The sequence below is a fragment of the Sus scrofa genome, chromosome 14, assembly GCF_000003025.6.
Source record: "Sus scrofa isolate TJ Tabasco breed Duroc chromosome 14, Sscrofa11.1, whole genome shotgun sequence".
Lineage (NCBI taxonomy): Eukaryota > Metazoa > Chordata > Mammalia > Artiodactyla > Suidae > Sus > Sus scrofa.
Window position 1 is genome coordinate 87,850,083 of NC_010456.5, and position 14,831 is coordinate 87,864,913.

At 36.4% G+C, this 14,831-nt stretch overlaps 1 protein-coding gene across 5 annotated transcripts in view; it reads left to right on the forward strand.

Moving 5' to 3' along the window:
• Positions 1 to 14,831, forward strand: part of BMPR1A (bone morphogenetic protein receptor type 1A) — a 148,521-nt gene that overhangs the window by 106,813 nt on the left and 26,877 nt on the right. For 4 of the 5 annotated variants that reach the window (XM_021072031.1, XM_021072032.1, XM_021072033.1 and 1 more), the window contains 3 exons: positions 4,520 to 4,745; positions 10,859 to 11,021; positions 12,438 to 12,540. In XM_021072031.1, the coding sequence (XP_020927690.1) occupies positions 4,679 to 4,745; positions 10,859 to 11,021; positions 12,438 to 12,540 (333 nt within the window). In that variant the 5' untranslated portion in view covers positions 4,520 to 4,678. Of the gene's footprint in view, positions 1 to 4,519; positions 4,746 to 10,858; positions 11,022 to 12,437; positions 12,541 to 14,831 lie in introns of those variants that run through there. The other variant, NM_001204767.1, reaches the window with a different exon arrangement.

Sequence of the window (14,831 nt, forward strand, 5' to 3'; positions counted from 1 at the left end):
TTCGAATGTCTGCATTTCCTTATATCCTAAACATTGCAAGAAGAGATATTTTAAATTTTAATATAAAAATTCCAATGAATTATTCTAGGAATTTAAAAATAACTTTATTTTCAAATGTTAGAATTATAAAATACTCAGTTTCCGGAGTGGTTGCCAAATAAGGTTATTATTTTTTCTGTATCATAATTATAGAAACAGTTAATATGCTGGGACAAATAAAGGGAAAGTCATCAATATTATTAATAACAACAGTTATAACAATAACAACTAACATCTGTTATTTATTGATTGTTTAGTACTGAGATGAAAGTCACTAACTCATTTGTTACTGTCCCCATGTTGTTCCTAAAGAAATCAAGACCTAGATAACTTGAATAAAGTCCCCCAAATTATGTAGCAAATAAATACTGGAGCTTATTTTTGAAACCAATAGACTGACATCAGAATTTACTTTCTTAAATTTGCCAGAGTATTATATGAAAAGTGCTTTACTTAGAACACAAAACTGATGTCATCTTTATGGAATCCATATTTTGTTTTTTGTTTTGTCTTTTTGCCTTTTCTAGGGTGGCTCCCGCAGCACATGGAGGTTCCCAGGCTAAGGGTCAGATCAGAGCCGCAGCCACCGGCCTATGCCAGAGCCACAGCCATACGGGATCTGAGCCACATCTGTGACCTACACAACAGCTCACGGCAACACTGGATCCTTAACCCACTGAGCAAGGCCAGGGATTGAACCTGCAACCTCATGGTTCCCAGTTGGATTCATTAACCACTGCGCCACAGTGGCAACTCCTGGAATCCATAGTTTAAAGGGGCAAAAGTAGCAGTGTATGAACAGTGTACGGTATAAAGCTAGGGACAGTCATCCCCCCCCACCCCGCCAAAACATGAGCCTTACTTGTTGAGATAATTTAAAAACACAGAACATACTTTTGGTTACTCCTTTGGAAGAAGGATATTAGTTATCTTATCCAGTTAGTTCTTTGGGCATTGTGACTATCTTATACTTTTATTGTAACACTCTGACTTGACTATGCTTTCCAGACTTCTGTCTTTTGGTTGACTGTGTAATAATTTACAGTGATTAGGTTTTTTTTATTTCAGCAAATTTATCATCATGATTGTATTATAGCAATCAGTGTTATCTGCTGCTGCCCAATAAATTATCCCAAAACTTAGCAGCTTCAAACATTCAACATTTATCATTTCGTACATTTTCTGACCATCAGGAATCCACCAGGGGCTTAGCTGGATGGTTGTAGTTTAGGGTCTCATAAATTGTGGTTAAGCTGTCTGTGAAAGCTACAGTTACCTAAAAGCTTCCCTGGCGCTGGTGGATCCATGTGTAAGGTGGCTCACTCACATGACTGGCAGGAGGCTTTGGTTCTTTGCTACATGGGTCTCTATAAAACTGCTTGAGTGTCGTTATGACATGGCAGCTAGCTTCTCTTAGAGTGAATGTTTCAAGAGTGATCTAGGAGGAATCTGAAATGCCTTTTATGATTTGGTCTCTGAAGACAGACTGTGGTTTCCATCTTATTTTATTTTGTCAGAAGTGAGTCATTAAGTCCAGTGGGAATGAAGAAATTGGGCTCTACCTTTTGAAAATAGTTTCAGAACATCTGTGGACATATTGTCACCATGGTGATCTTTTGGTACATTGTGGTGGGGATTTTTTTAACTCTGAAAAAATACCACTTGCCTATAGTTCATATTCCAGCTGTGGTAATGCACACTACATTAATATTTTACATAATAGAACCTGAACTGTGAACTTATTTTGTCAGTGAATGCCAAATAAATATTTGTGATGTTAATGTTTTTATCAATACAATTTTTAAATGAACATTGGTGTTCCGGGGACCTCTTCTCTTTTCATTCTTAGAAGGGCGTTTCATTACAGAACCATAGCTTTAAATATCTCTATACTGTTGATATAACAGATTTATATCTTTGGTCCCAAATGTTTCAGAACCAAAAGCCATTAGACATTCCTTTTGAGTAATTTCAAATGTCTAAAATTGAACCCTTGGGAGTTCCTGTTGTGGCTTAGCGGATTACAAACCTGACTAGTATCGGGTTTGAGGATGTGGGTTCTGTCCGTGGCCCCACTCAATGGGTTAAGGATCTGTCATTGCCGTGAGCTGTGGTGTAGGTTGCAGATGTGGCTCAGGTATCAGCTTGCTCTGGCAAGTTGCAGAAGGCTGGCAGCTGCAAACCCCTAGCTTAGGAACTTCTATGTGCCGTGGGTGTGGCCCTAAAAAGGAAAAAATAAAAATAAAAAATAAAATTGAACCCTTGGTCTCTTCTCCTTTCAAAATTCATTTGTCCTCATTTCAGTAATTGCTCATGCCAGACTGTAGGGACAGCCTTTGACCCCTCACTCCCTTACCACCACATCTAGTTCATTATGAAGGCCTGTTGAATCCCTGAAGTTTATCTTGAATCCATCCACTGTACCATCGCCACCCTAATGTTAACCACTGTTGTCTTTCTCCTAAATTGGTAAAATATCTTTCTTAGTGGTCTTTTTCTTTCTGCATTTGTCTCCTCCAGTTCATTACATAGAAATCAAATAATTGCCTTCCCATCCCACTTATGTTTAAATCTCACATCCTTCATATGATCTTGTCCGGCTTGGTCCTTGACTCTCTTATGTCTTCAGCCTCATATTCCATGACATTACCCCTTCCAAACATTCTTAGCATTTCAGAAACATTGTTCTTTGCTCTTCTCTGCCTCAAGATCTTTGTATAGTCTGTTCTTTATGCCTAGAACAATCTCTTCAATCTTAATGCTGTTTCTTTTTTCTTTTTTTTTTTTGGTCTTTATAGGACTGCACCCACGGCATGTGGAGGTTCACAGGCTAGGGGTTGAATCAGAACTGTAGCCTCTGGCCTACGACACAGCCACAGCTACAAAGATCTGAGCCGCATCTGCAGCCTACACCGCAGCTTATAGCAACGGATCCTTAACCCACTGAGCAAGGCCAGGGATCGAACCTATCTCCTCATGGATGCTAGTCAGATTCGTTTCTGCTGAGTCACAATGGGACGTCCTATCTCAGGTTTATGTAGATGCAGAGCAATTTAATTTTATACTAATTTTATAGTGAGAAATTGCAGAGATTTTAGAACTAAGCTGTATATAAAATGCACAATATAATTGACTTCTCTGTAAACCTTATTTCCTCTATATTGCAAGTGCCTTTGGAAAGCTAATTGAAGTAGAAAATTCTTAAATGAATAAAATAGAAGCTCAGATTATTTATGGTAGAAATCCTGCCAGGATAATTGTTTTATAAATAAAAAAATCTTTTTCATTCAGGAATAGTTCGTGCTGAAGTCAGCAAAATCAAATTATCTGAACCAGTAGGATGGGGGGGAGAACAGAATCATGTTCATTTTTAGACAAACTGGCCTTTTCTATTACTTATTTAACTATTTTATAATTGCCAGACCTTAACTGGAGAGGTTATATTTCATGTCATCCATATTAAAAGTTCAATTTTATCCTAATGAAATCAGATTTATAGTATTTTAGGGAAGTAATTTTGTTTTAAGATATATTTCTGGAGTTCTCTTGGGGCTCAGCAGGTTTAGAATCTGGTGTCTAGAGTTGCTTCTGTGGTGTGGATTTGATCCCTGGCCTGGGAACTTATGCATGCTACGGGTATGGCCCAAAAAAGGTGGGTGGGGGGAGATAGGTTTCTGTTGTTTTTGCTGTAATGGTGTATTTAGTGCATATTTAAATATGTTTTTCTAGGTGGGCTTTCTCTTCTATCTATAGAGTAAATTATTGTTACTATTGCTATTTATTTATTTATTTATTTTGGTCTTTTTGTCTTTTAGGCCCACACCAGTGGCACATGGAGGTTCCCAGGCTAGGGGTTGAATTGGAGCTGCAGCTGCCAGCCTATGCCACGGCCACAGCAACGCCAATGATCTGAGCCTCGTCTGCAACCTACACCACAGCTCATGGCAACTCCAGATCTTAACCCACTGAGCGAGGCAAGGGATCAAACCCGTGCCCTCGTGGATGCTAGTCGAGTTCCCCGGCCACTAAGCCATGACGGGAACTCCAAGTAAGTTATTAATTAGAAAGATTCAAGGTGTTATTATCACATCTAGTAGGATTTGAATGATTATGAGTGAAAAACTTAGTATTTTAAATTCACCTCTTCCTGCTTTATTCTTAATGTATTTAGAAATTTTCTTAGTAGCAATAAAATAATTTAGCCACTTTAGAGCAGTCAGAAAAGACTCTTGAGATTGTTGGTGTACTTACCTTGTTTTGCACATGGTTAATCCAAGGACAAGAGTGGTGACAACCTATTACTGAACTATTTAAGTTTTTGAATTACAGCCTTTTTTTTTTTAAAGATAGCTTTAATCTTTAAGAATGTATTTCATTGTTTAAAGGTATATTTGGACATTTGTTTTTCCTCTTTTAATATTTTGAAAACTTTGTAGAATTCATTTATATTCATTACTTTTAAAACATTTTTATCTTTCAGGAGTCAGGAGAAAGCAGTGGAAGTTGGAGTCATTGTCAAGTGATTGAGACCTTTTACAAGAAAATCTCATTGAATAAAAATCTTTTAAATTAGTGACATAACAAGACCACTTATTAAATATTAAAGGTGACAGTGTACAGGAAACGTTAAAATTGAACAATGACTCAGCTATATATTTACATCAGATTATTGGGAGCCTATTTATTCATCGTTTCTCATGTTCAAGGTAAATCAGTGTTCATTTAAGTAGTGTTATCTTTTTTAGTGATTTGTTTCTGTATATATACAAATACTTATTCTTCAGTTGCTCTTACAACTCATGTCCTCTTTTAGGCTCAGTATGCCAGCATAGCTTTTAAATATAGAGGCAGAGGACAAACACATGCCAAATAATTTTTACACTTCACTATGATAGAAACATTTTCAAGTCTATGTAAAATCTCCGCCTTTCTGAAACTATTGGGTTATCTGTAACATAGCATATGATATACAAAATTAGATCTTATGAGGATTAAACGAGATAAAGTATTAAAGTACTTGACCTAGTGCCTAAGACAGAGTAATAGATACTCGAGACTTAGTTTTAATTAAAACTCCTCTTTTAAAATACAATAAGGAATAAATGTCAGTAATTTAAAAAATTTTGTCATAAAAAAGTTTAGAAACATAAATGGGGAGGGAGTTGGATGGACTGGGAGTCTGGGGTTAATAGATGCAAACTATTGCATTTGGAGTGGGTAAGCGATGAGATCCTGCTGCAAAGCACAGAAACTATATCTAATCACTTCTGATGGAACATGGTGGAGAATAATGTGGGAAAAAGAACGGGTATATGTGTGTGGCTGGGTCACTTTGCTATACAGTAGAAAATTGACAGAACATTGTAAACCAGCTATAATGGACAAAATTAAAATCATTTTAAAAAAGAAACATAAATGGGAATCTCTGTGTGCTGATTATTAAAATTTCTCCAGAGTACTGAAAGTTTTATTTATGACCAATATTGTAATTTTGTTATTGTTCATTCACAGCTTAGAACTCCCAAACAGAAAGTTATTGTGGTGACTCTTAGGATCAATTCAGCTGCATGTTTGCACATGACCTTTTCCCTGTATGGTTGATTTAGGACAATAATTTTTTTATTTTTAATTGAAGTATAGTTATTTATAGTGTTGTGTTAGTTTAGGTGTATAGCAAAGTCATCTGGTTATATAAGAATATATATATATATTCTTTTTCAGATTCTTTTTCATTATAAGTTATTACAAGGTATTGAGTATAGTTCCCTGTGTTTTACCTCTTTTATATATAGCAGTGTATATATATTAATCCCTAACATATACACACTCCTGTATTTAATCCTAAATTATTCTAAACTCCTAATTTATTCCCCCCTCCACTATCCACTTTGGTAACCATAAGTTTATTTTCTATGTTTGTGATCTATTTCTGTTTTATAAATAAGTTAATTTTTTATCATTTTTTAAGATTATAAGATGATAAAAAGATTATCATTTTTAAGATTTAAGATATAAGTGATATCATATATTTGTCTTTCTCTGACTTATTTCACTTAATATGATAATCTCTAGGTTAATTAGAACAGTATTTTAAACTGAAGATACTATTTAAACTGAGATACTACTATTTAAAAAAAAATTTTTTTTTTTAAGGGCTGCACCTGCAGCATATGGAAGTTCCCAGGCTAGGGGCTGAATTGGATCTGTAACTGCCGACCTACATGCTGCAGCTTGCAGCAGTGGCAGATCCTTAACCCAGTGAGCGAGGCCAGGGATTGAACTCACATTCTCATGGATACTAGTCAGCTTCTTAACCTGCTGAGCCACAGTAGGACCTCTGAGATTGTACTAGTTTGGCAAAAGGATTTTAGAACATTTTCATTCTCTTAAGTTTATGACTACATTGTTCTTCGTAATGTTTTGTTCAGTGATGGTTAATGTGTATTAACAAGAAATATGAGTATTTCCCATCGTGGCTTGGTGGTAACGAACCAAGCTAGGATTCATAAGGATGTGGGTTTGATCCCTGGCCTCACTCATTGGGTTAAGGATCTGGTGTTGCCATGAGCTGTGGTGTTCTTCATATTTTGTCTTAGGTTTGTTCCTTTCTTTAATTGTTCCATGCTTGAAATGTAGAATCTTCTTGCAAAAGCTACTTTTTTGTGTGTGAAATGGCATATTATTTAATAAAAAATTTTTCTTAACATTTCTTGCTACGTCTTGTTGATCATCATCAACCAAAGCTGTCATAATTTTAAAGATGAGTTAAATTAATAGTAATATTTGTATTTGCCACCTCACTCCCAGGTAGTCATTGTTTGCTATTAAAATTTTTTTAAAATCTGGGAGTTCCCGTCATGGCTCAGCGGTTAGCAAACCCGACTAGTATCCATGAAGACGCAGGTTTAATCCCTGGCCTCACTCATGGGTTAAGGATCCGATTTGATCCCTGGCCTGGGAACCTCCCTGTGCCACAGGTGCAGCCCTAAAAGACAAAAAAGACCAAAAAATAGTAATAATAAAATAAAAAAAATTTTTAATCTATATGGACCACACTGAGGTAATACAATACAAAATTTTCATTCTTCATCCTGATTCAAGTTGTTATATAATAAACATTTGTTAGCTGAAATAAATTGGTAGTTACCAGGCACAAGTGAAAAAATCATAGTAAGAATTATATTTCTGTTAAAGAGCAAAATTTGTTATATTTCCTTTCAAAGATTAGTTTGACAGTTGCCTTCAAATGATAAGATAAAAATATTTACTCTTAAAAAACTTGGAGTTCCTGCTATGGCACAGTGGGTTAAGGATCCAGCATTGTTGCAGCTGTGGCATAGTTTCAGTCTCTGGCCCAGAAACTTCCATATGCCACAGGTTTAGGAAAAAAAAAAAAGAAAAAAAAAAAACTTAAAAAAAAAAAGGTTATTTCTTACAGATTACTAAGGATTGCCAGAGTGGTTTTGGTGCAAATAACTTTTGACTTTAGTTCCTCCTTTATCTTGAATTGTGTCTTGGGAAAGTACATTTCTCTGTATCTTTGTTTCCTTCTTTAAAACAAAATTGAAATAATAATACTTATTCTAGCAAACAAGAGTTTTTTGAAAATCCATTGTTACTATATAGGTTTAAATGCTTTATATTGAAATAAAATTATTCAAGTTGGAAAGAAGAATAACTGATAGATATTTAGTCCTTGTTTTTCACTTGGTCATAAATTTTAGAAATTGATTTTTACTTAAAGCAACTGATTATCCAATGAACAGTGACTTAAAAAATAGAGATTTATCTTTTGACATAGATTTTAGATATTTGCTGGTGTTCATTCGGTAGTTGGGTAGTGCCAAGGTTGACATCTCTAATTTTCTTGGCTTTTCCCTCATGTTTACAAAATAGCTGCTGTTTTCTGCACTGGAAAAAGGAAAAATGGAGAAGAGGTCACTATTAGCTTCAACTGAACCTACTCTCAGAAAAGCAAAAGTGTCTCTAGAAACCAACCCCTCTCCCCCCACCAGCAGATTTTAATCTTTTTTTGTTTTTTAAATTGGGCAGACTGAGACAGTTGCTAAGGCTACTAGAAAGCTGGAAGACAGGATTGTCACAGTTGACTTAGATTAATCTAAGTCCATTGCTGAGGACTGGACACACAGTCCCTCTAGACAAAATCAGAGTTTAGTTAGCTAGAAAGACGGGGAAGATAGATAGCCATTGGGGAACTAAAAAGGTCTGGAACAGATTTTGTCTCTTCTATCAATTAAGATGTTTTCAGCTATAAGTAACCTAGACTCAACTCAAAAATAGTTTAAATAAGGAAAATGTAATGTTGCACAGTAAGACATTTCTCTGTTTCAACTGTGCTGTCATCCACCTGTTAATTTAGCTATGAGTTAGTTTATTTCATAACCACAGTGTAGCTGCTGATGGACCAAACATCACATGTAGATGTATGAACTTTAGAGTTGACAGCATTCATTGTAAGAAGAGGGGTGGCTGGAGTTCCTGTCGTGGCACAGCGGAAATGAATCCAACTAGGAAGCTTGTGGTTACGAGTTTGATCCCTGGCCTCGCTCAGTGGGTTAAGGATCTGGTGTTGCCGTGATCTGTGCTGTAGATTGCAGATGCAGCTCAGAACTGGCATTGCTGTGGCTGTGGCTGTGGCTTGGGCTGGCAGCTGTAGCTCTGATTAGACCCCTAGCCTGGGAACCTCATATGCCCTGGGTGCAGCCCTTGAGGAAAAAAAGAAGAAGAAGAGGGGTGGCTGTCTCTCATGTATCTTTTTAACTGGTAAAAAAAAAATCTTTAATCAGGCACCTCCCCTCCCCAGCTCTAGACTTTAACTTATCGGCCAGAATTTATGGTATGCTCTTATGTAAGCAATGCAAGGGGAATGGAACTAATATTGTTGGATTACACAAACAGTTTTTTAGATTAAAGAGTTTGGCTGTGCTTCCCTGAACACAAGAAAGGGTAAACACTTAACAAACAAAAAAGTTTTGTGTGTGTATATATTGCAAGCAAGATAAAGAGGAAAAGAACAACTATCTGTTGCAAGGCATCACATTTTTTACCTAACATCATATACTTTCTCACATGCATATACTTAAAAGTGCTCATATTGTTATGAAATATTCAGTTCTTCCTCAAAAGGATATATAACCGAGAGTTTCATCCACTCAGTACACTCAGCTACTAATCCAGGACTTCTGGATAGTATGTGGCCTTTTCTCTCAAGCCCAAACATGCCTCTTTATGGTCCAGCAGTGTGTGGCTAAAAGAGAAATCATGGATGCCCAGTATACACAACATTTGATGATGAAGAAGGAATAGGATAAGCACTATGTAAAAACTCCTATTGTACTGATTTCAAGTGTTACAGCAAAGTGATTAATATGTGCACGCGCGCGTGTGTGTGTGTGTATGCGTATATATGTATTTACGTATATATGCATTCTTTTTCAGATTCTTTCCACATATAGGTTACTACAAAGTGTTGAGTAGAGTTTGTAATAGGATTTTAAAGCTGATGAGGAGACCTCAGATGTGCTTAGTCCTATGATCTTTTTGAGTAAATGAGGCTTGGAGAAGTGACATGGCTTGCCCATGATCATCTAGCTAGCTTAACGTGGAGTGGCATAATAGACCAGAATCCATGCCCCTTCATTTCTAGCCCAGTGGATTTCTTCCCTTCCTAACCACCCACCTTTGTTGTTGTTGTTGTTGATCTTATTTACATAAGTGAATTCTTTAAGTTTAGTAGCAATTTGGAGAATTCAGTGAAGATTATTAAAATTTAAGGCATGGAATCACCAACATTTACTTAGCAGCACATTCTTTTCCTGTTAGTATGTATGTGTTATTTTTTTCTTTCTTCAATTATTCACCTTAACAGTATAACTAAATTTAAAATCAAGTTTACATTGTGCCTTGAACCACTTATTTAACATTTATAATGAAATACATTCCCAATTCTCTTAATATTTTATACCTGTTTGGCTCTACATTTCATTCCGTGGAAATCAACCCTACAAGGATAGCCTAGCTGATCTCAGCTGATTCAGAAGGAGGAAGGAATTACCAAAACGTTGTTTTAGTTCTATTTTGCTTTCAGCCTGAAATAATAAGTACCAAATATGACAGTATCTGTCATTTGAGGCTACTAGGCTCCAGTGCAAGAACACAGTTCTCTTTCCATATTGTAACTACTGTCCTACAGTAACCTCCAGTTTCTGGCAGCATATCTGTATTTGAACCAATGACCTTGAGATAAAAAGGCACTAGATAGTGTGATTAGTCCCCATGCTCTCACAATTCCCTTACTTAAGCAATTAAAATCCGGAGCAGTATGCTGTAACTTCACTTGCACATAGAGGTACAAATAAAGAACTTTTTTTTTTTTTAAAGCTAGCAACAGTTTTAAACCAAAGAGTCTTTAAAAAAAAAAAAAAAACACACACATTATTTGTCCGTTTTTTTAATTATTGGAAACAATCTCAGTCTTCTCTGAAATTGCTTCCCATTTTGTACCTTTCTTACAAGTTATGACTATATTCTACCTTGTGCCACTCTTGTTTTTCTTTCACTAGTGCAAAAATTGTGACATAGTCATTTCCATGTATCCCATAATATCTGGGATGGTTTTTCTGTGCAGTTTAAGTTGTTAATAAATGTTAATCATATGAATAAAATTTATTTTAAATAGAAGAACACATTAGGTACAATTACTGTGATAAGAAAGCTTAGAAACTTGTCACTGAAAATTAGAATGAAAGAATTAGCTTTTTGGAAATGTTTTATTTACAATTTTTATATTTGAATACAGGGCAGAATCTAGACAGCATGCTCCATGGTACTGGGATGAAATCAGACTCCGACCAGAAAAAGTCAGAAAGTGGAGTGACCTTAGCACCAGAGGATACCTTGCCTTTTTTAAAGTGCTATTGCTCAGGACACTGCCCGGATGATGCTATTAATAACACATGCATGTAAGTTTTTTATGCAGTGTTTCTTAAAGTTGTGAGAATAGGATTGCATTTAGTGCTATTTTAAGAATTGTTTACATTGACTAAGTTTTTTTTTCCTTTAGTTTTTTATGATCTTTTCCAAAGAGCCAAAGCTTCTTATTCTTTATATAGGAACATTTATTATACTCTTAAGTGATTGATGGTTATTTTCTTAAAGTAACTCTTTTTTTCCCCTTAAAGTAACATTGTAATATAGCTTTAAAAGTGATAAAAGGAATCTGGTATTTGTCTAACATTTTGGGTTTATTTATTGCTATTTTTATCAAAGTTATTGATGCTTATGGTAGAAAACTTAAAGATTACCAAAAAGAAAACCTGAAAATTCACCTAAAACCATATCATTCTAAATTGGTCAAATTGGTTGAAATATTTTACTAAACTAGTATCCATGAGGATGTGGGTTCAATCCCTGGCCCCCCTCAGTGGGCTGAGGATCTTGATCTGGTGTTGCCTAAAAAGCAAAAAAAGTGGAGGGGATTCTGGCATACTAATACTAAAATTAGAAATTTTTCATTAAATACAAATACACTTATATAAATTTCTTGAAAATTTATCTATTCAGAAGTTCTTAGTTTTTTCCTATTATATTAAATTAAAAAATGCTTCTTAGGATCTTAGTTAATCTGGTCTTCCCAAATAAAATTTTCTTTGTCATTAAACCTATTTTTATGTTTCACAGAGAAGTTTTTTTATTTATTATTGTGTATAGTATAGGAATACTGAACATATTATGGGTGAAAAAAGAATTTTTTTTTTTTTTTGTCTTTTTAGGGCCATATCGGGCATATGGAGTTTCCAGGCTAGGGGTTGAATTGGAGCTGTAGCCGCCAGCCTATACCATAGACACTGCAACAGGGGATCCAGGCTGTGTCTGTGACCTATGCCATAGCTAACGGCAAGACCAGATCCTTAGCCCACTGAATGAGGCCAGGGATTGAACCGGCATCCTCATGGATATTAGTTGGGTTTGTTACTGCTGAGCCATTGTGGGAACTCCTGAGACAAGGTTATTTTTAAGTATCTTTTTAAACATTAAGATTATTTACTTTTTATAAAATTTTATGAATCATTTTTCTGTGATCACCTGACTTTGATTACCAAAGAGAAGTTACGTAGTACCTCATATTTGAGGAACTTGTTTAACAGAAATCCTTTTCTGCCTGACATGGGACTTTTATTAGACCTTAGGTTTTGGTTCAGATGTGACAACTTTCATTTGCCTTAAAACCTATATGTTTTTGCTAATTAATGACATGTGACTGCAATCTAATTCAAAACTAAAAGCCATCAGTACCTGGTCCCATTCCAACTGAGATTTAATTAGTACTTTCATATGTAAACTTACGTTTTTTGATTTTTTGGCTTTTTTTCTTTTAGAACTAATGGTCATTGCTTTGCCATCATAGAAGAAGATGACCAGGGAGAAACCACATTAGCTTCAGGGTGTATGAAATATGAAGGATCTGATTTTCAATGCAAGGTAAGATCTAATTTGGAACCTATGAAATAAAGGAGGGGGTCACAAGGAAAGCACTGATTTCCCAAGAAGTGTAGCTGGTACACATATTGCTGTGTGTTCTATTAAGTAAATATGTTGGAGGAAGCTTAGCTCTTACTTCAAGTCGTGATGTGCCAATTGAAATTACAGATTATTTTACTGTAAACAAAGTTTTAAATCATCTGGGTTTTTTGTTTGTTTGTTTGTTTGTTTGTTTTTGGTTTTTTTTGCTTTTTAAGGCAGCACTTACAGCATATAGAGGTTCCCAGGCTAGGGGTCCAGTTGGAGCTACAGCTGCTGGTCCATGCCACAGCAATGCCAGGTACAAGCCATGTCTGCGACCTACACCACAGTTCATAGCAAAGCCAGATCCTTAACCCATTGAGCAAGGCCAAGGATCGAACCCACAACCTCATGGTTCCTAGTCGGATTTGTTTCCACTGTGCTACAGCAGAACTCCTCATCTGGTTTTTTAATTGTCAGCACTATTAAAAAAACGATACTGTTGCAGTTAAATCCTTGTAAGGAGATCTCAGTGGAGTTAACAGCCACAGCAAAATAATCAGAGGATTAGCAATAGTTTATGAACGTCTGATGACTTTGGATTATAAACCTAGTCTCTTCAAAATCCTGTATAGTAATTTTGTGCCACAGGATTCAGTGTTTTTGAAAATAATTCCAGGGGGAACTGTTTGTTAACAAATTAAGAAACAGTTATTTTAGAAAATTACTCAAATTAAAAGGAAATTCTCAAGATTGATAGAAACCACACACACACACACACACACACACACACACACACAGCTTCCTTTCTATCCTTTTTGCTCTACTTCTCATGACAGGGGCTCACTATTTCACCTGTAGTAATGCCCTGACCTTATCCTTAGAAAGCTTTTCCTCCAAAGGACTACAGATCTCTCTTCCTGCCTGCCCCTTTGGACCATAGAGAACAAATCTATCCCTCTTTAATATGGTGGCCTTTTAATATGAAATAAATTTTTTTATCTGCTTTATTCCCCATACCTTCTAGTGTTGGCCCAGTGGAAATAATAGTTCAAAATGACTTTAACTGCTCCTTATATGATCAGATTTAGAATTACCCTTCAGTTTCTGAGTGTAATATACAGAATTGACTATGATCTGATCAGGAAAAAAAGCAAAGGATAAGTGACTCCTTTCCCTTTTGCTAAATACAGGCAAATCTCATGTTAGAGGTTTGATTATCACACCATATTCCTGAAACATTGAGTTTTCTGTCAGCTGAAATCCCCATGTCTTTTACTCATGCTCAGCCACATCTCTTCCATTCTTTGTTGGTGCTGTTGGTTTCTTGATACAAATAAGTAGATGGGAATGGAATGAGTTTTGTTACACAGTTGTCACATACTTGTCTGTGTTAAATTTCTTCATGTTAAAATTAATCCTTTTCTCTAATTTGTCAGGATTCAGAGGATGCTAATTTACTTGTTTCTTCCATTTGTATGCTATTTACATATTTATCAACCACACATACAGTACACTTTTCAATCACAAATACTGATGAAAGAGCTTTTTTTTTTTTTTTTTTTTTTTTTGTCTTTTTGCCATTTCTTGGGCCGCTCCCGTGGCATATGGAGGTTCCCAGGCTAGGGGTCAAATCGGAGCTGTAGCCACCGGCCTATGCCAGAGCCACAGCAACAGCAGATCCAAGCCGCGTCTGCGACCTACACCACAGCTCACGGCAACGCCGTATCCTTAACCCACTGAGCAAGGCCGGGGATCGAACCCTCAACCTCATGGTTCCTAGTCGGATTCGCTAACTACTGAGCCACGACGGGAACTCCCTGAAAGAGCTTTCTGTGGTTAGAGCACTGAGCTCAGCAGTGTCTTGCAGGCCCCTCAGCTAGGCATGTCTCCAAATGAATTTACCAATAAGCTTGACAATTTGCGTCCAGATACATGTGCTGCCTGCCTCTTACTATCTGTGGAAATTTGGGCAAGGAGCTTAGGGGTCACATTGGAGCTGCAGCTGCTGGCCTGTACCACAGCCACAGCAACGCCAGATCCGAGCCACGTCTGCGACCCACACCACAGCTCACGGCAACTCTGGATCCTTAACCCACTGTTCGATCTCTGGATCCTTAACCCAGGGATCGAACCTTCGTTGTCATGTATCCTAGTCAGACTTGTTACCGCTGAGCCATGATGGTAAGCCCCCCCCGTTTTTTTTTTTAGCATTGTAATTTGAAATTAAATATCAGTATGGGGAATATGGGGCTATCAAATATATTTGC